Source organism: Canis aureus, chromosome 16, assembly GCF_053574225.1.
Source record: "Canis aureus isolate CA01 chromosome 16, VMU_Caureus_v.1.0, whole genome shotgun sequence".
NCBI classification, from domain to species: domain Eukaryota; kingdom Metazoa; phylum Chordata; class Mammalia; order Carnivora; family Canidae; genus Canis; species Canis aureus.
This window is the reverse complement of record NC_135626.1, coordinates 20,847,719-20,868,545: the sequence shown is the minus strand read 5'-3', so window position 1 is coordinate 20,868,545 and position 20,827 is coordinate 20,847,719. Positions and strand designations below refer to the sequence as shown.

The following is a 20,827-nucleotide window of genomic DNA, read 5'->3' as shown; positions in this document are numbered from 1 at the left end:
ATTATTGATGATTGTTTCTGCTTTTGATTGTTCCCTTCAGGTGTAATTCTATTTGATAACTTTAGTCTGTGTTTCTGCCCCTCCCCGCAATAAAGAACAGATTTCTACTCTTAACTGCTGCTGTTGACAAGTTTGATAAATGAGGTGGCATTCCAGGACTCATTATTTTTAGTTCCTCCATTTTTATCTCTGTCTTCTAGTGCTTTTCCTATGTATTTTATCCTCTGTTATCTCTCTTTTTTTTAATTTTATTTTTAACCAATTTCCTCTCTATGAATTTAAATCTGTACTGTTTCTGGTTACTTCACTGTGGATAAATTAGGCAAATGCAGGATCCTTTGGCCTCATATAGCAACAAATAAGCACGGTTTGTTAGCTTGTAGAATCAAGCCTCCAGAGAGGCAGGGGTGAGGACACCAGAACCGAAGACCAGATCACCATTGTAAGTCTCTCAGCTTCTCTGTGCATGTCAGCTCCAACCTGCCTGTCCCACAAGAGGGAGGGCAAACCTAGAGGAAAGGCATGTGACATAAGAAACAGAATTGAACACAGAATTTTATAATAAAACCTGTTTATAGAATATATTACAAATAGTTTATAAAATATATTAGATTTACTTCATTAACTAGAAAAGAATCACCTTTATTTTCTAAAATTGGTAGTTAAATGTACATTTTAAAAAAATAAAAATTGTAGAACAATCTATAATTTCTGTATCAGGAATTGTATTCAGCTGCTAATGAAAGACCCCCAAACAAGTGGCTTAAACAAGAGACATTTATTTCTCTCTTCCATAGAAAAGGTACAGAAGGTATCCTAGGACTGGTATAGCAGTCTGAAGGTTGTTAGTGACCCAGGTTCCTTCTGTCTTTCTCTTCTATCATACAAGTGCTTGGTGTCCATCCTTAAATGGCCCAACATAGCAGCTAGGGCTTCTTTCCTTTCAAAGAGACTTCCTGGGACTCTCATGCAGCATATCTGCTACATCTCATTTACACCTACTTGCCAGGGAAGTTGGGAAATGCATTTTTATTCTGGTCAGCAGTGTACCTAGCTAGAAGTAAGTACTCTGTATCAAAAAAGGTGCTGGATATGAGGTTAGGCAACTAGCCTGGCAGCCTTTGCTGGCTTCTCAATCTGTGTGTCTGTGGAGGAAGGGGAGAGAGGGAGATAACCTCTTAGCCCCATAGAAGGCAGGGAGGTGGGTGGGGAAGCAGCAAAGGAGAATTTTACTTTTAGAAAATACAAAATAACATGATAGAAATAAATCTAAATAATTGGTATTCACTATACATGTAAAGAGACCAAGAGCACTAGATAGATAGAAAATCTAGGTGTATGCTTCATCCAGGAGACACCTAAATAACACTGTGAAGAAAGATGAAAAACAAAGAGGTGAGAAAAAAAATATCAAGCCCTTCCCTCCCCCCAAAATGGTTAAAAGCATTATTAATGTGAGAGAACATAGAATTTAAGAAAAAATTATTAATAAAGAGACTCCTAACAATCAAATGAAAATACCCAAGACAATAAAGCCACTTTTAACTAGATATGTAACAACATAGGTGTGATTATCCATGAACTCCATAAAGAAAAAAAAAAAAAAAAACCTGAAAAAAAATTTAAAGGAAAAAATGACAAGTCCACAATCCTTGTGGGAGATTTTAAACCAACTGTACCAGAAAGTTATTTCAAGCAGACAAAATCCTTAGTAAAAATGCAGAAGCATTGAAAATCAAATTTAAACCTTAATAAATCAAAAGAATACTGCACCCAGGGAATAGAAGAAAATATATATCCCTTTCAAGTATGCATAGAACATTTCCAAGAATTGACCACATGCTAGATCACAAAGAAAGTCTTAACCATTTGAACCAATGTATATAGAGCACAATCTCCATTCTCACCACAAGTAAAATAAAAGCAGCATTAAAATGTTTTTAATGTGCTTGGGAACTTGAAAAAAATGCTCTCCTAGGTAACTTACAGTTGAAGAGGAAATCACAATGAAAATTATAAAATATCTGGACTTACATGACAAAGAATTTAACAAAATCTTTAGAATACTGCTAAGAAAAACAAGGTTGAAAGTAAATGAGTTGGGCAGCCCCGGTGGCTCAGTGGTTTGGCACCACCTTCGGCCCGGGGCGCGATCCTGAGGACCTGGTATCAAGTCCCATGTGGGGCTCCCTGGATGGAGCCTGCTTCTCCCTCTGCCTGTGTCTCGGCCCCTCTCCCATGAATAAATAAATAAAATCTTTAAAAAAAAAAAAAAAAAAAGAAAGTAAATGAGTTAAGTTCACCTCTCCACTCCAGAATCCATAAAAAAGAATTCCAAAGAAGAAAATCTAAAGAAGCAAGAAAATGGCTTTTAAATAATAATAATTGAAAGAGGTAAAAAAATAATTAGTCAAATAGATAAACCTTTACTGAAACTGATAAAAAAAAAAAAGACAAAGCAGTATTACAAATGAAAAAGGGATATGACCTCATATATTATAGAGATTTTAGAAGGCATAAAATACTGTGAACAACTGTATGCCAAAGAATTTTAAAAACTTGTTTTCTAGAAAAATATGTTATCAAAATTAACTCAAGAAGACATTGAAAACCTGAATAAATTCATAACCTTAAAGACTCTGAATCACTAATTAGAAGGCTGCCTTATTCCAGCTCTGCCAAGAACATGAGGCCCAGATGGTTTTACAGATATATTTTATAAATCCTTCAAGAAGCCAATAATCCCTATTATATACAAACTGTTTTGGAGGATAGGACAAAGATCACTACCCAACTCTTTATGAGATTAATATTACCTTCATAGTAGGTTAATACAAAAAAATAAAATGAGATCAGTTTCACCTAGGAACATAGAAAGATCTTAAAAGTATATATGAGTAATGCATTTTCTAGGAACATGGTGAAGAAAGTGCCTACTAAAGCTAACTGAAAACAACTAAAATGTTAGGGAAAACATAAAAATCAATTTTTTGAATGCAGCCATAAACTAACAAGATAGTAAGGAATATGCAGGCCAGGGAATAAATGAAGGCAGAAGTCAAGGGAAAAATAATATGCTGTCTCTATGGGAATATGTTGAAGTAGGTAACTGTGACTAGAGGTATTCAAGCCTGGGTCCTCCACGTGAAGCCCAGGGCCTGCCCAAATTAGTGTGTCTAATAAGAGATCACACATGCACGTGCACACCAAACACAGATAGGTCTCCAAAGGGCTGCATCCTCAGAGGGATACATCCAGAATGAACTAGAAATAATCCCTCATTATTTCTGAAAGAAAAATTGCCTATATTAAACATTCCTTGAAAATTTATAATCATAAGCCAGTTTTTATGAGGTTTCAATCCAAATTCATACTATCTAGGTGGCAAAAAAAACTTAAGCCAACAATTTAGAGTGGTCCAGGCCTGGTATTATCCCCAGGTATCTGATAGAAGCAAGCAGTTTTTTTCCATGAAGAAACCACCTTCATACCGGACCTTAAAGAATTTCCACAGATAATGTTTTCAGGAATATAAGGAATTCCCATTAAGAATTACTACACACTGGGGATACCTGGGTGGCTTAGCGGTTTGGCGCCTGCCTTTGGCCCAGGGCGCGATCCTGGAGTCCCAGGATCGAGTCCCACATCAGGCTCCTGGCATGGAGCCTGCTTCTCCCTCTGCCTGTGTCTCTGCCTCTCTCTCTCTATGTCTATCATGAATAAATAAATAAATCTTAAAAAAAAGAATTACTACACACATAAAGTACCACGTGCAAGAGTCAGACTAAACAAGATTCAATCATCAAAAGTTCTTATAGTGGAATTATTAGAAACAATATGAGAATGTTTAATACATTTTAAGAAATAAAAGGCCTAAAAATATAAGGAAGAGCAAGTAAGTAGGCAATTGGTAGAAATAAAAACTAAAATTAAAAAACAGATAGATTTAGTATTAGTTTAGACAATGCTGAAGAGAGAATAGAGAAATGAAAGAAAGAATAAAGGAAATTATCCAGGATTCTTCTTAGACCAAGAAATGAAACAAAAGGAGACACTATTAACAGACATGGAAGAGAAAGTGAAAAGGTCTAATGTGTATCTAGTTAGAGTTACCCAAGGAAAGGAGAGGTTGGGCAGAGCAATATTGGAAGATATATTGCTGAGAATTTCAAGAGTGATGAAAGATAATACTATGGAGTCAGGAAGTCTGGTATATCCCACACTGGAAAAATTACAAGAAATCTACAATAAGCACATTGTAAAATCCCAGAACATCAAAGGCTAAGAAAATGCATTAAAAGCAGATTTGCTTTAAAGAGTAAGAGGCTGAGAGAAAAGAACTGTAAACCAAAGTATACCGAGAGTATATTCAAGAACAAAAACACAGTAGGGGCGCCTAGGTGGCTCAGTCAGTTAAGCATCTGGCTCTCAATCTCAGCTCAGATCTTGATCTCAGGATCATGAGTGCAAGGCCCATGTTGGGCTCTGTGCTGGGTGTGGAGTTTACTTAAGGAGCTTAAGGAGGGGGGAAGAACAAAGACACAGTAAAGAGTCTTTCTGAAAATGAAAAAGAGTTTTAAAAGTACACTAGAGGAAATTCTAATGGATAAATGCATGAGGCCAGAGGAAGAGTATATAAAATGAAAGACTGAAATGCAAAAAGAGGGGCAAAGAAATTGGTAAACAGATGGATTTGTATAAATAAACTGTAAAGCAATATATTATTGGTTAAAAATACAGATTAGAATTAAATAGCACAACAGTAGCATATAAATTGGAAGTGTGGGTGATTTATAATTCAAGTGTTTAAGGTTCTTGGTTGTTCAGGAAAATAATAAAAATGTTGCTTAACTTATAATCCTGATGACACACAAATGCATGTTAAATGTCCTCATGTAGTCATGAAAAAGAATAGAAATGAGGTTATCACTTCTAAACTCTTGGGGGTGGGCAGAGCCAAAATGGGAAGCAAATAATCAGTTCTAAAAAACATAAGAAATAGGAGACAAAAGAACTTAGGAAAGCCAGGGCAAACAAATTAAGATGGTAGGAAAAAACCCAAATGTAGTAGTGATTACAATGAATGGAAAAATGGATAAAAATTGTCAAATCAAATCAAAGACAAAGAATCCACAAGAGTTGAAAGTTGAGTTTAAAAAGATATAACAGACAAATTCTGATAATCTGGTATCACCTCAATCCAATTTCAGGGCCTAGAGTGGCTTAGTGATGGGCTAGATTGTTTTCCATCCCCTTTGATTCCTAGGGTTAGCTCCTCAGGATTACAGACCAGTGTCCCTTCTCCATGGCCTTAGCTTCCAGCCTGCAGCCCCCTTGCCCCACAAGGCTGTCAGCAGCTGTGGTAGACTGATGGCTGTCTGTCCAGATGAAAGCAGCCTCTGAAGGCTGGTCTCACCATTTTATTTTATTTTATTTTATTTTATTTTATTTTATTTTATTTTATTTTATTTTATTTTATTTTATTTTATTTTATTTATATTTATTTATTTATTTATTTATTTATTTATTTATTTAATTTTATTTATGATAGTCACACACAGAGAGAGAGAGAGGCAGAGACATAGGCAGAGGGAGAAGCAGGCTCCATGCACTGGGAGCCCAACGTGGGATTCGATCCTGGGTCTCCAGGATCGCACCCTGGGCCAAAGGCAGGCGCTAAACCGCTGCGCCACCCAGGGATCCCTCACCCCTTTAGATTGTAGTCTTCTCATCTCAGCTTATTAGCTCTTTGATGCATTTAAGATCCCTCACCACCACCACCACCCTGTATCTATCTAGCACTTTTCCTAGTGATGTTATCAGGAAGGTTGATAGCCTTGCTTAATCATTCACCACCAAAAGTGGAAGTCTTGACTCCTTTCTTGGTTTCAGAGTCTGTACAGTGTATTAATGCATACCTTGTCTCCCCACCTAGATTCTTGGTCTTTTAAATATGAGAAGTGAATTCTACTAATCTTATATACCTCTTGGTGTCTAATAAAGCACACCCTAAACAGATGGTTAGTGAATTATTAAATGAACTTGAATCTTCCTGTGACTCTATTTGGCAGTGTTCAAAGCAAGTTAAATGGTTAAATGTCTAAATACAGTGTCCTCTGGCTAATGCATATACCGATTGGTATACTTTCATAATGTTTTTCATAAAATATAGGGAGAAACAAGTTAAAACGTACAAGAGAATGAGATCAGTATTAACTTTTGCAGTTTAACCTTTCTAAGACACTTGAATTTGTCAAATTTAGGATTTCTTAAGCTGAATCAGTCTGGATATTTATAAATGAGAGAGGAGGCGGCATTTATAAATTAAGACAAAATGCTGATTAAATATAGAGAAAGTATTTCCACTGGATTCCTTAACAGGAGATTTTATATTACTAAACAGGATGGAAGAGCATTCCCCCAGCCCTTAGTTGGTCATTAACATCTAATCCAGTGTTCACACTTCCTGTGCATATCAGTTACTATTGGTAAAATTCTATTTAACTGGTTTCTGTTCACTAGTTACTTATGCTAGTCAAATGATACCTTATACAAAGATTACTTTGCCCACATAACTGTATGAATTTGCCCACATTGAGTTCCAAATATTTCTAAATTTACACTATAATTTTCTTTTTCACCTTTGATCCGAAGGTCATTCAGAATATATTAATTTCCAAACCTATAAGATTTTCTAATTATTTTTTTCCCTATTGATTTCAAGCTTAATCTCATTTGTTCAGGAGATATACTCCTTAGTAATTTGTTAAATTTTCTTTATGTATGTGTTTTGTTTATGTATATAAAAATAATTTGTGGGGGATCCCTGGGTGGCGCAGCAGTTCGGCGCCTGCCTTTGGCCCAGGGTGCGATCCTGGAGACCCGGGATCGAGTCCCACGTTGGGCTCCCGGTGCATGGAGCCTGCTTCTCCCTCTGCCTATTTCTCTGCCTCTCTCTCTCTCTCTCTCTCTCTCTCTCTCTGTGTGACTATCATAAATAAATAAAAATTTAAAAATTTTTTTTAAAAATAATAATTTGCATTATACTCTGTGTATATTCATTAGGTCAAGTCTGTTACCTTGCTGTCCAGTTTTTCTGCATTCTTACTAATGTCTTTGTTTTGTCTGTGCCAAAAAGTGACAAAATCTGTGATTCTGAATTTGTCTACTTCTCTTTGTTGTACCTTCTGTTTTTGCTTTAGATCTATGCTATTTTTCAGTGTGTGTGTATAACCAGCAAAATGATGGCATTGTTACTCCTACTATAGTCAGTATCCATTTAGATTTACTCATTTATCACTTTTTTTTTTCTCTTTCTGTGTCAGTGACCCTCATCTGGGACTATTTTTCTTTTTTTTTTTTCTTTTTTTTTAAATTTTTATTTATTTATGATAGTCACACACACAGAGAGAGAGAGAGGCAGAAACACAGGCAGAGGGAGAAGCAGGCTCCATGCACCGGGAGCCCGACGTGGGATTCGATCCCGGGTCTCCAGGATCGCGCCCTAGGCCAAAGGCAGGCACCAAACTGCTGCGCCACCCAGGGATCCCTGGGACTATTTTTCTTATGCCTCAATTTCATCCTGTTATATCTGAAATCTGTTGTTGACAAAGTCTCTGGTTTTGTTTACCTGAAAATATTGTACGTTGCTTTCATTCATGAAGAATATTTTTGCTGGGTGTAAAATTCTACATTGGCTGTTTTTTCAGTACTTCAAAGATAGTACTACTTTTGTTTTGTTTTGTTTTGTTTTTTGGATAGTACTGCTTTTGTCTTCTGATTCTTGTTTCTTGTGAGAAGTCAGCCGCCAGTCTACTGGTTGCTCCTGAAGTAATGATCTTTTCTCCTCTGGCTCCTTTTCTTTGGTATTCAGAAGTTTTACTAAAATGTTCCTAGGTGTAGATTGTTTTATTTAATACTGGTCATAATTTATAGGATTTCTTTAGTTTGTCACAGTTCAATTGTTCTTCATCAGTTTTGCAAAGTTCTTGTCTATGAGCTCTTCAGATGCTGTTTCTGCCTCTTCTATCTCCTCTCCCTTAGGAGTTGAGTTACTCAGATCATCTCACCATATCTGATGTGCCTCTTAACCTCTCTTTTGTATATATCTTTTTGTCTCTCCATGCTTTGTTCTTGGAAATTTCTTCCCAGAAAATGTTTCATTTAATGATGAAAATTGAGAAGTCAGTGGATCAGTCATCAGTCAGTTGATCCACTGACTTCTCAATTTCCATCATTATATTTTTCACCCCGAGTTATTCATCTGATTCTGTTCTTTTTTATAGTTTCTGGTTCTCTAAAAAATGTTCAATACTGTCTTTTGTCATCTTGAGCATGGTAAGCATAGTTATTTTATTATCTCTGATAATTCCAATATCTGGATTCCTGCAGGTCTTTTTATTTTCTATGTTGTTTTGCTGTTTCTAATTCTTGTTATCTTGGTTCCTTATGTGTCTGGTTAATTTTTATTTTGCTCCTAACATTATACTGGCAAAATGATTTATAGACGTGACTGGAGAGCCAGGTTTATGTAATCTTTCTCCAATAAAGATTTACCTTTGCTCTTTTAGGCAGCTAAGAGCACTAGTATTCCAAATCAACTATTCCAATTTCAGGTTCCTGTGAGGGACTGCCTATGTCTAACTCACCTCATTGCTAGCGGCATCCTTATCGGATCCCAGCCCAAAGTAAGGGGGAAATACCCATGACCTCCTCCTTTTCAGGCCTTACACTCTGATCTCTTTCCTCCTAGCCCCATGAAGCTATCAAAGCCTCTACTCAGATCCCATCCACTTCCTCTGGAGTTGGCTGACTCTCCTGGGAAAAGGAAACCTCAAACCTGGAAACCTCCATAGCATTCTCCTCCTCCTAGATTCTGGCCCCGTAATTTAATTCTTCACTGTCTTTAAGCAGATGTTTTTAAAGCTGCCACAAATGTGATGAGAAAAGGCAGGTGTGTTCTATGCAGAATAATGGCCTCTGCATTTCAGCACCAGTTCTCTGACACTAACGGAGTTCAGTTCAATTCTAACACTGACTACCTGAACAGCCAGATGAAAAGATGCACACAGTGACAAGGTCTAGAAAGTCTGGACATCTGGAGAGCAAGAGCTTCTGTTCTCATGAAGTCAGGGTACATCACCCTCCCCATACATGGATATGTTCACCGCAAGAGAGCTCATTGGAACCTCAGTGTCTGAGTTTTTTAAATAAGGCTTTAGATACATAAGCATGATTGGTTAAATCATTAGCCCATGTTTAGACTCAACCTCCATCCTTCCTCTCCTCCTCTGAGGTCAGACTGCTGAAAATCCCACCTCTCTAATCCTGTGGAGGGTTTTTTGATGTCTACCCTCCATTCTGAAGGGATGCTGGGAGCTGGGAATGAGTCACCTCATTAGCATAACAAAGACACTCCTACCACTGAGGACATTCCAAAGGTTTTAGAAGTTCTGTGCCAGGAACCTGGGACAAAGTCCGGAAAGAGAGAGAGATTTTATTATTATACCACAGCCCCCCAAGCTTATCCATGCCCTCATCCCAGAACCTGTAAACATGTTATGTTACATGGCAAGGTAGAATGAAGGTTGCCGATGGAGTTAAGGTTCATGACTGCTGAACTTAAAATAAATGGGTTATCCTGCATTATCCAGATAGGCGCTTTGTAAATTTAAGAGTCCTTCAAAGGGAAAGAGAAATGCAGAAGAGTCAGAACCAGAGAGAGGATATCATTTGAAAGACTCAGTGGGCCATTACTGGCCTTCAAGATGGAAGGAGGCCACAAGCCAAGGAATGTGGGCAGCCTCTAGAGAGGCTGGAAAAGATAAAGTGGGTTCTAAGAGTCTCTAGAAAATAAGAGCCCTGCTGACACCTGGATTTTTAGCCCACCAAGACCCATCTCAGACTGCTGACCTCCAGAGTTCTATGAAAATAAATTTATGTTGTTTAAAACCATTAAATTTGTGGTGGTGTAGAAAACTGACCTCTGTGCTTCAGAACCAAAATATAACACAAAGATAAATTTATTGCTTTGCTGGGCAAAGGAGGCTGCAGCAGGCTATGGCCTTCGAAAACCACAAGCCCTTGGGGAGGAAAGGACTGGGGAATTTTATAGGGAAATACAGGATCTTGCAGGTTTTGACAGGTACTACCAGCCTCCTCCATCACATCTTTAGGGTGGTACCAGGTTCCTGAAACAAAGGGATAAGAAGGGAGGAGGGGAGCTTTCTGGATGAGGGGGGGAAAGTGACTTTAAAATCGAGTTTTGGGATGCCTGGGTGGCTTAGCGGTTGAGCATCTGCCTTCGGCTCAGGGCGTTGATCCCTCAGTCCCGGGATTGAGTCCTACATCAGGCTCTGTGCAGGGAGCCTGCTTCTCCCTCTGCCTATGTCTCTGCCTGCCTCTCTCTCTGTGTCTCTCATGAATAAATAAATAAAATCTTAAAAAAAAAAATCGAGCTTTGCTGAAGCATTAGTGCAGCCATTTTAACTTTTGTTAAACTTTGTGCTTATTTTAAGCGGTTTCAGTGGTAATCTGTGGTGGCAGGAATAGGAAATGAACACAGCAGAGCCTAGAAAAAAGGGGAAAAGTGGCATTTTTTTTTCATCATGGAAGGCAGCATGATAAATCTGTACTTGGAGCTTCTGGTATTGATGTTGAAAATTCACTCAGAATGCAAGTGACTTCACATTTTTCAAATCTCTCTCCTTGAATTATTTACTACTTCTTTTTACCTCCAGCCCTCAGTGGAGCTCCAAATTGCCTAATTATCTACAGAGGACTCTAACTCTTAATTAAAGTACATCTGTGTATCTGATAGGTAATAGATCAGAGAAAGTTACTCTTTACTCTGGTAAGCAGGATACATTTGACCTCCTTGATTCATCCAGTGATAATTTGTTACCTTCAGCAGACCAGGATCTATGCCAGCACAGTTTTATACTTAAAAGAAGTTATGATCTAATGCATGGTACAAAACTCAATTGGCCCAGAGGGAGAAATTTCTTGCTAGGCTCTTTCTTAGAGTCACTGACACCTACAGGAGGTTTTGTGGCTCTACTTACAAATGTTAATATCTTTTTCAGAAGCACAAACTGATGTGATGATGATGGTGGTGGTGGTGGCCATGGTGGCAGCTGATGATTATGGAGCACTTACTATGTGCCAGGGCTGTCCTTAGGCTTTATGTTCTTCGTTGCAATTCATCTTTACCATTCTCCTGCTTCTTTCTATTAAATTACTTTCTGTTACTTTATAACCATCTTTCCATAAATACACATAAACTCAGTGGTTACGTATTTCAGTTATTTACTCTTTAGTTTTATACGGTTCCTGGTGAATCCTAAAATATAATAAAACAAAATTTTAGCTAAATGCACAAGAACTCCCAATCTTGAAGGGAAAGGGAGAATAACTACTTTATTCACAAGTATGCCTGAGAAATTAGAGGCACTGAGCTTAATTTGACACAATTAACACTAATTACATGTTAGCATCCTTAGTTTGGGATTTTTCTCCAGTGAAACTTATCATTTGCTGATTTATTTCTTTAGGAGCCATATTATGTACGTTGCATCAAACCCAACGACAAGAAATCTCCACAGATATTTGATGACGAGCGCTGCCGGCACCAAGTAGAATATCTTGGGCTACTGGAAAATGTGAGGGTGCGGCGGGCAGGGTTTGCCTTCCGCCAGACGTACGAGAAGTTTCTTCACAGGTGAGAACAGACTAAAGAACTCTGACATTGACAGTTCCAGAGTCATCCCCACGTATGACAGTGCATCAACACATATTAGTCTAAGTACCTGTCAAATGAATAAGGGTCACGAGAACTGCAAATATGAAAGACTTTCTTAGCAAAAGAGTCTCCCTGAGTTTATGGTTTATAGACCATGAGAAAAGATTCATTCTTTGGGGGGAAAATATGGTCATTGTAGTTTGGTAGAAAGAACCTGGACTCAAAAGTTATATCTAGGTTGGAATACTGGGTATGTTACTCATTTGCTGTGTGATCATAGGCTAAAAATTTAATATCCTTGGCTCTGTTTCTCCATTGGTAAAATGTGTTTAATAACATTACATCATAAGGCTGTTGTTGCGGGGAGTAAATTAACCTAAATAAAAAAGCCAGGTGCCTGGCACAAAATATATGTTCAATTAATGCTACTTATCCTTACTGATATTAGTAATTACAATAACAAAGTATTAAGGAGTTTAATCATGGAGACCATGGAGTTAGTCTACCTGGTTTGAATCCTGCTTTGCCATTTCTTGGCTTTTTGACCTTTGGCAAATCACACTATCTTTCCATGCCTCTGTTTCCTCCTGTGTTAAAAAGGGGTTAATAATAGTAACTACTTTTTAGGATTGCTGGAGAAATAAATGAGAATCTGTGTGTGTGTGTGTGTGTGTGTGCACGTGCGTGCATGCATGTGTGTTTGTGTGTGTGTGTATAAAGCAGTTAGAATGGAACCTGGCCTGTAGCAATCACTCAATATATGTAAGATATCATTGCTGCTGTTATTTATTGTTAGTAACGATAATGATAGTTGACAACTGGGACTTCCAAAGTCCCTCAAATTCCATCTGTTCATTTATCTCTAAATACTTATTGAACATTTCTTGTGTTCTAGACTACAGATTCCACAGAATAAGAATATATAGATAAAATATTGGGTACTCAGAAGAGTCTCTAAGAAGATAATAATGGCAGGAAAGAACCAGCCATATGAACATCAGAGGGAACGGCAGATGGGCAGAAGGAACAGGGAGGGAGAGGCTCCACTGTGGTAGTAAGTGTGGTGTGTTAGGTAGCAAACTTAGCTGTGTGGTTGGAGGCTGCTCAGTGATAGGGCAGGGGTATGAGATGAGATCAGAGAGGTGGACAGGGGCCAGATCATGTTGAATTTTATAATCTAGACTAAACAGTTTAGATTTTGGCTAAATGTGGCAGGAGCCCATTGGTGGATTTTAAGCAGGGAGCAACCCAATCTTATGGATATTTGAGGAGATACTGTGGCCTCTATGTGAATAGGAAACAAGGAGACATTTAGGGATGTTACTTCAGGAGCCCAGGAGAGGGGCCTTCCTAGTGACTTGAACAAGAGCTTATTATAGATCCAATGATAGCAGATCCAGGATATGTTAGGGGAAGGTTAACCAGGCTTGCTCATGGATTGGCTAGATCAGAGAGGAACAGAGAGGAGTGAGGGATTATGATTAGATTTTGGCGTGGGTGAGCTTACACCATTTGCTGAGATAAGATTGGGTAACAGAAGCTTGAGGAAGAGGTCATGGAACAGGGGCAAGGATGGAATCAGAATTTGTCTCCTGACTCTTGGGTTTGAAATGGCTACTAAAAATCTCGGTAGAGATATTAAGTGAGCTATTAAATACACATATCTGGAGTTCCAGAAAGAAGCACAGATTGGAGATATACTGGAGTCATTAGTGTGGAGATGACATATAAATTCTTAGAACTGTATAGAGAAGAGAAGGAGGCTCCTTCAAATATTTAGGTTTGTGATCTGATATGAAGGAATCACCAAAGAGAAGAAAAGAAGCAATCAATGAGGGAAGACATACTAGAAGAGGATTATGTCACAGAGCCAAGATAAGATGGCATTTCAAGAAGAAAAGTGTAGTTACCATCTCACATGTTGCTGTGCAGTCAAGTAAGATAAAGGTAGAAACTTCAGCATTATATCTGGCAACATAAAGACCAGGGGCAAAAAGTCTGGGCAGAACCCAATTTGAACAGGTTGGGAAAGTGAAGAGAGAAGCTGGATGCCTATAGACAACTTAAAAATTTGTGCTGGGAATGAGGGCAGAGAAGAATGGAAACAGGAGTGGGATGTGAGGTCAGAAGACATCACATTCTAGGAATGTGTATGCAGGTGGGGCTGATTCAGAACAGAGGGAGAATCCAGTGGTGCAGGAGAAAGGGAGATCATGGTAATTATCATGATATCCCTGGGAAGGCGAGGCCCAGAATCCCACACACAGGTAGAAGGTTTGTTAGCATTTGGTAAGAGCAGGGATGCTTCCCCCATAGCAACAGGACAAAAGGCAGAGAATATGAATACAGATGCAGAAAGGCTCAAAGATTGGCTGATGGCAAAGATAATGTTCTGATTGGATTGCTTCAATTTCCTTAACCAAGCATGAGGTGAGGCTAAGAGTGGGGAGTAAAGATAAGGAGAGGTGCCGTGGGAGGTTTGAGGGGAAATGAGAACACTCATTTTGGAGAGTGGGAAAGCACAGGTTTGTATGGTAGGATTGCTGTCAGGAAGATCTGAGAGTCCTTGTGAGATATGAGGCTATAAATTGAGACCACCAGCATTATTGTTTTTTCCACCAGTGTCCAGCCACTTTTGCACAGAATTGAAAGGGATTGCACTAAATTGAGACTCTTAGAATGAATAAAACACAATAGCCTGGAAAATTCGAACTTCATTTTACACTGATCAAAAGGTTATGCTCAAAATTGGCCATTTTCCTTATTAAAATCATACTATTCTTTAGATTTGATTTTTCATTTGCTTATTAAGGCTGAAGAGTTAGAATGTTTTTGTGAGCAGAAATGTGTTCATCCTGAGTCTCGATTTCAAAGTGTCAAATTATGTTAGAAAGATTGCTAGTCTGTTGTTATTACCGTTAGAATTCTAGCAATTGCCCAGTAAGTTGGTTTTTAAATAATTTGGTTTTTTATTATCACCCATAAAAAATCAACAGAAGTTAAATATTGAACTGATCAGGGTAGAATTGTGTAACTATAGGGTGGGGCTGACCCGAAAATATTTTATCATGAGACAAAGGGAAACCGTGGAGAGTAGCTGAGGTAGGAGAACAGTAAGCAAGCCTGATTTGGAGGAGACAAGGAATTTTCTAAATGCATACATATCTTTAACATTTAATTCAGGAGATTTTGGTTTGTTTGTTTGTTGGTATGGGAGACATGCTATAAGGATTGGAATATGTTTTCTAACATACACATAAAAATACAATAGAAAAGATTTAAAAGAACCTGTGAATTTTAAATATGGTGGTCTTAGTGGCATAAGCTTAAATTCGTTTCTACTCCAAGAGCATAACCAAATAATGTAAATTATATAAAACCAAGAAAATGCACAGCCACATTATGGAATCAAGAAGGGCGTTTCACAGTGAGTTTCACAGTGAACCTTGGATATGTAACTCCGTCCTAAATATGATGTGAAGCAGATGTGAGGACCCAGTTGTAAGAAGGGTCACAGTTTTAAGGAAAGACTGCCTTTGCCATTCAGGAAACCGTCCTGAATATACTGTTTCTGAGAAGTTTGCCACAGCTACAGCACCAGGAGGTAGCTGCAATGGTCAGGACAAGTGACGCCTCCATAGCTGCAAAGGGGACATTGTAGGCATGATGGCCAACACCCAGGAAGCAAAAGTAGCCATGTTTTAAAAGACCATCCAAAGCTGGGATGTACACAGAAGGACATGTAGAAGTAGACAAGATAACAGCAAAACGTCTGAGAAAGACCAGACCATGAAAAAGAGACAGTTAGCTCAATAAATATCAAACCTTACACCCAAGGAACCAGAGCAAGGAGTAAATGGCACTGGAATAAGCCTATTTAATATTTTCAGAGCGATAAAGGAGAAAATTATGATCCTAGAATAGGAATATGAAGTCAGAAACAAGAACAGGTAATTACTGGAAAGAATAATTAGAGATTTGGAAAATGAAAATCAGATTAAACACAGCTGAAGAGAGAAAGCATTGTCCATCAGTAGGAGAATGAGTCAGCAACATGTCGTATGATTACAGTGCCAGCTAAGGGGATGAATGGCTGATGTAGCAACATAAATGAATGACACATCATGTCAAAAAAAGATAGTCACAAAAGAATATATCCTTCATGCTGCCACTTATGTGGAGTTCAAGAACAGATAGCCATCAGAACTGTGGTTGGTTCCGGAGTGGGGGAACTGATGGGAAAGGAGAAGGAGGCACTCTCTGAGATTATGCAGATGTTCTGCATCTTGATGGGGTGTCAGTTTCATGGGTGTATACATTTTTCAAAATTTGTTGAACTGTATACCTGAAGGTGTGCCTTTACTGTATGTAAATTTTACCACAATTTAAAAAAATTACAGTAAACCTTTTTTTGAAAACAAATTAGTAAACTGGAAGATCAAGTTGAAGAGTTTTTGCAGATCTCATCACAAAGTAAAAGAGATGGGAAATACTGAAATTCAGGCAGTGTGTAAGGTCGATCCAGGAGTGCCAGCACTTGTTCAACAGGAGCATCTGAAGGAAAGAGAGAGAAGAGGGGAGGAGCACTATTTGAACAAATAGTGGCCAGGAATTTTCCTGAACCAGAAAAAGACAACAATCTTCAAATTGAAAGAATATACTGAGTGTAAAGCATGTGAATCCTTAAAAAATGAAACATACATTATGGTCACTTTTAGAATGTTAGAGATAAAAGAAAATACTTAGAGCTCCCAGGAAAAGACAAAGTACTACCAGGGAGTGAGAATCATACAGACATCAGACTTCTCATTAGCAGCATTTGATGCAGACAGACAAAGCAGCAATATCTTCATAATGACAGGGGATGAACTTAATGCTTAGAATTTTATTCCATGCTGGGGATGCCCGGGTGGCTTAGTCGGTTAAGCAGCCAGCTCTTGATTTAGGCTCAGGTCATGATCCCAAGCTTTGGGCTCCATACTCAGTGGGGAGCTTGCTTGAGGACTCTCTCTTTCTCTTTCTTTCTCCCTTCTCCCTCTCTCTTCCTCTCTCCCCCCTCTGCCCCTCCCCTACTCACACACTCTCTCTCTCTCTCTTTCTCTCTCTCAAATAAATAAATCTTAAAAATTTCATTCTATGCCAAATTATAATTTAAGAGTGTGAGTACAATAAAAATATTTTCTGACATATATAGGCTCAAAAAGTTTACTATTCAGAGATCTCTGAAAAATCTTCTAGAGCAAAAGGAAAAACAAATGCAGAAGAGAAAAATGGAATGCAAACACTAATATTAAATAAATAAATTAGTGAAACTATTTTTAAAATCTGAACGTGTCCATTGTAAGTGGAAAAAGCCTTTGGTAAAAATTGAACAAAAATGAAAATTGAAGTGAAAAGTACAGAGAAGTAAAGACTTTTGTACTGTTTATGGAAAAGATATAGATGATAATTAACTAGACAGGAAAAAATAATCATATATTTTCATATAAAAATATACTTTTTATATATTAAAAATTTTAAGACAATGATAATAACAGTGGCTAACAATGTGAAATGCTCACTATATATCCCAGGCACTGCTTTTTTTTTTTTTTTTTTTTGGATTTCAGTTTCTCAACCTTATCATCAAGACTCACTGCCTCCCATCATCAATATTTATTGAGCATTTACAGTATACTAGGCACAATAGAACATACAGAAAACATTGTCCCTGCTCTTGTGGAGCTTACATTCTAAAAGAAAAAAAAAATACACCTCTTTTAAAATGGTATTTTTGTTTGGTGTTTTCTGCAAGGTTCTGAGGAAATAGTCTGTAGGGTGAGCTTTGGGTATAACTTAGCCCCATCATTATTTAAAGAGAGGAAGAGGAAGGATTTTAAAGGCAGACAATGGCAGACCATTCAGGATAGGTAGGGCTTACAAGGAGATAAACACAATCTCATCAACGAAGGAGAGATTTGCACTGCTTTGAGAGCCCCACGAGTAGTAAGTCACTGAAGGTGACAACCAGATAAGGAAAGGATGGTACCTTCCATTTTTATGCAGATGAGGAAATGGAGGCACAGAAAGGTTGAGTAACCCCAGGTCACAGAGCCAAATTGTGGCCTTTAGGAGCCTGTTGAACTCAGGCAGTTGCCTTCTGAGCTTGCCATCAGTGTATTGGCTCCCAATTGAACAGATGGCTTTCAAATCAAAGGAGAAGATAAAATGAAATAAAGAAAACTCAATATCCAAGATAAGAACAATAAAAAGCAGCGGCAAGAAAGCATACCTAATAGAAAATATTTTAAAAGCTGAGACATTGGACACATGTTAATAATCAAAATACACGTGTTAAACCTACCTTTTAAAAGACAGAATTGGCAAGACAAGTCTGTCTAATTGATGATTATGTAAGTTGAGAATAGGTCGTCTCTATAGAGTCATCCAGAAAGGGTGCTGTGTGAGGCCGTGGAGTGTGCATCTGAGAAAAGAGCCTGTTTCTACTCTGCAGACTTTATCTTCCACTTTACATAAAATGAATTTGTTCAGATTGAGAAATTGCCATGTTATTTTATTGTCATACCAGTTAAACTAACTAGCAGTGGAAGTGGGGTGCAATAGACAGTATGTATTGGACTCATGGTGCTAAAATGTTCAAAATTTGTTGAACTATATACCTGAAGGTGTACCTTTACTGTATGTAAATTTTACCACAATTTAAAAGAAAAAGAAAGATTTTTCTACTGTCAGTTTTTGCTTTTAGATTCTACAGGTTTATTAAAGATAGATTTGAACCTAAATTTTTACTTGTCACTTTTCTTTATTTTCATTTATTTTATTGAAAAAAGAGAGAGAAGGATTTTAAATGTTCTGATAACCTTAAAAGCTGTTCAAGTCTTTCAGGGAGATAATACTAGTTGTCAGGAAGCAGATGAATTCAGCTTTTTAATTCACAAGTTCAGGATGCTAGTTTGTGGGAGAACTGGGGTCATGTCATTTCACCATCGGGAAGAAAGGAAGAATGCCTAAGCTGAGCATTGTGGCAGGTGGTTATTTCCAGCTTCTGTCATATGCCTAAAACTTCAAACACCCCATTACTACCTGTACTATAGCCCAAATGTTGGATCTTATTCTGGCTCTACAACGAATTTGGGATGATCCTGATTTTGTTTCCTTTTTTCACGTGATATTACCTCTCCCTTCATACTTGAACTCTTTCATCTGGTTGTTTCTCTGCCTATCTGGCAAGGGAGTGGTAGGCTTTCCAATGTATAGAGAGAAATAATGGGGACTGATGGTTGATGAAAGAATATCAGTAAAAGACTAAAGGATAAGAAGGAGCCAGCCTTTGAAGTAGTAGATTAAAAAGCATTCCAGGCAATGGGAACAACATAAGGCAAAAGCTCTGATGCAGGGAAGAGGCAACCACACTACAGGACCCTAAAGAAGGCCAATGTGATTAGAGTACATAGTGCTGAAGCAGGAGAGCAGTAAAAGATAAAAATGAGGTAAGGCATTCTAGGAATGTACTGTAGCAGCTGAGTTAGCAGAATGGATTGGGAAGGAACTGGAAAACAATTTGGGAGCCTATTGTAGTAAGCTTGATGGTGGCTTGGATTAGAACTGTGGCAGTAAAGACAAGAGTAGTTGAATTTTAAGTATATTTCAGAGGTAGACCCAGTAGGATTTGATGATGAATTGGAAGGACTGATAGAAAAGAGAAGGGATCAAATAACAATTCTGGCTTTAGTAACTGAGGGTGTTGAGGTGGGAAAGTGAAAGAGAAATGTAACACGCCCTCAAGAGTTATTTAGGCATTGTGTATATGCATCTGCAGCTCAGAACTGAGAGCTGGGCTATGGATAATAAATTCATGAATTGCAAAATAAAGTGGATGGAATAGATGAGGTGACATGGAGAGGTCGTACATAGAAGAGAATCTGTTATGGACCTTGGGGTACTCCAACATTTGGGGTTCCGGTAATGGAGGAGCAGTAGCCAGAAAATGAGATTGAGAAGAAATATCCAGAGAGACAGAAGGAAATCAGGGAGATCATGCTGTCATGGAAGCTAAGAAATGAGAGATCCATCAAGAAGAAGGGATCAGAAGCCATTTAGGTACCTATTATCTCAGCAAGAAATGTGTGAAGCCCTATGAAGACCATTTAAAGACTCCCAAGGGGCACAAAAGTAGACTTGAACAAGTGGAAAGACATCCCTTGTTCTTAGGATGGTTCAACATCATGGACAGATTTAATGGCTTTAATGCGGGAGCCCAATAAAAATACCAGCAAGGATCTGTTTGTTTGTTTTGTGATTGTTTTCCCCTGGAACTATGTAAATTGATTCTAAAGTTCACATAGAAAAATAAGCAGGCAGGAATAGCTAGAAAGACCTTTTAAAAAGAAAAAGATGAGGGACGCCTGAGTGGCTTAGCAGTTGAGCGTCTGCCTTTAGCTCAGGGCATGATCCCGGGATCGGGACCGAGTCCCACTTCGGGCTCCAGCGAGAAGCCTGCTTTTCCAAAACTCTGCCTATGTCTCTGCCTCTCTCTGTGTGTGTCTCTCATGAATAAATAAATAAATCTTTAAAAAATTTTAAAGTAAAGAAAAGGATGAGAAGAGACCACCAGATATTAAAATATACTTAAGACATCTAATTAAAACCACATGGAACTGATGCAGAGCTGGACAGACGGCAGTGAAACAGACCAGGATGTCCAGAATTATACTGAAGTACATATGAAAGCATAGCATATGATTAAAATGCCATATTAAATCACTTTTCAGTAAATAGTGTTGGAACAACTGGGTAGCCACTTGTCAGAAGGTAAGATTGGATCCATACCTCACACTGTATACCAAAATAAAGTGGATGAAAGATTTAAATGTAAACAGTGAAAACATCTGACTACTAGAAGAATACGTAAATGAATTACTCTGTAATCTGAGTGGGAAGAGGAGCCTTTCCTATATGGATTAAAATTCAGATGCAGTATAGGAAAAGAATTACTGGACTTGGCTAGATGTGTTAAACAGCTTGGCATGGGGGGGAAAGAAGTACTGTGGTTGGCAGCCTTCTTGGATAGTCACAGTGTTCCCACCT

At 38.2% G+C, this 20,827-nt stretch overlaps 1 protein-coding gene across 3 annotated transcripts in view; it reads left to right on the top strand.

Annotated features, from left to right (window-relative positions):
- The window catches only part of MYO1D (myosin ID), a 326,058-nt gene that overhangs the window by 124,074 nt on the left and 181,157 nt on the right, over nucleotides 1-20,827 (top strand). For all 3 annotated transcript variants that reach the window (XM_077852148.1, XM_077852149.1, XM_077852150.1), the window contains exon 15: nucleotides 11,553-11,719. In XM_077852148.1, coding sequence (XP_077708274.1) covers nucleotides 11,553-11,719 — 167 coding nt within the window. The remainder of the gene's footprint in view (nucleotides 1-11,552; nucleotides 11,720-20,827) is intronic.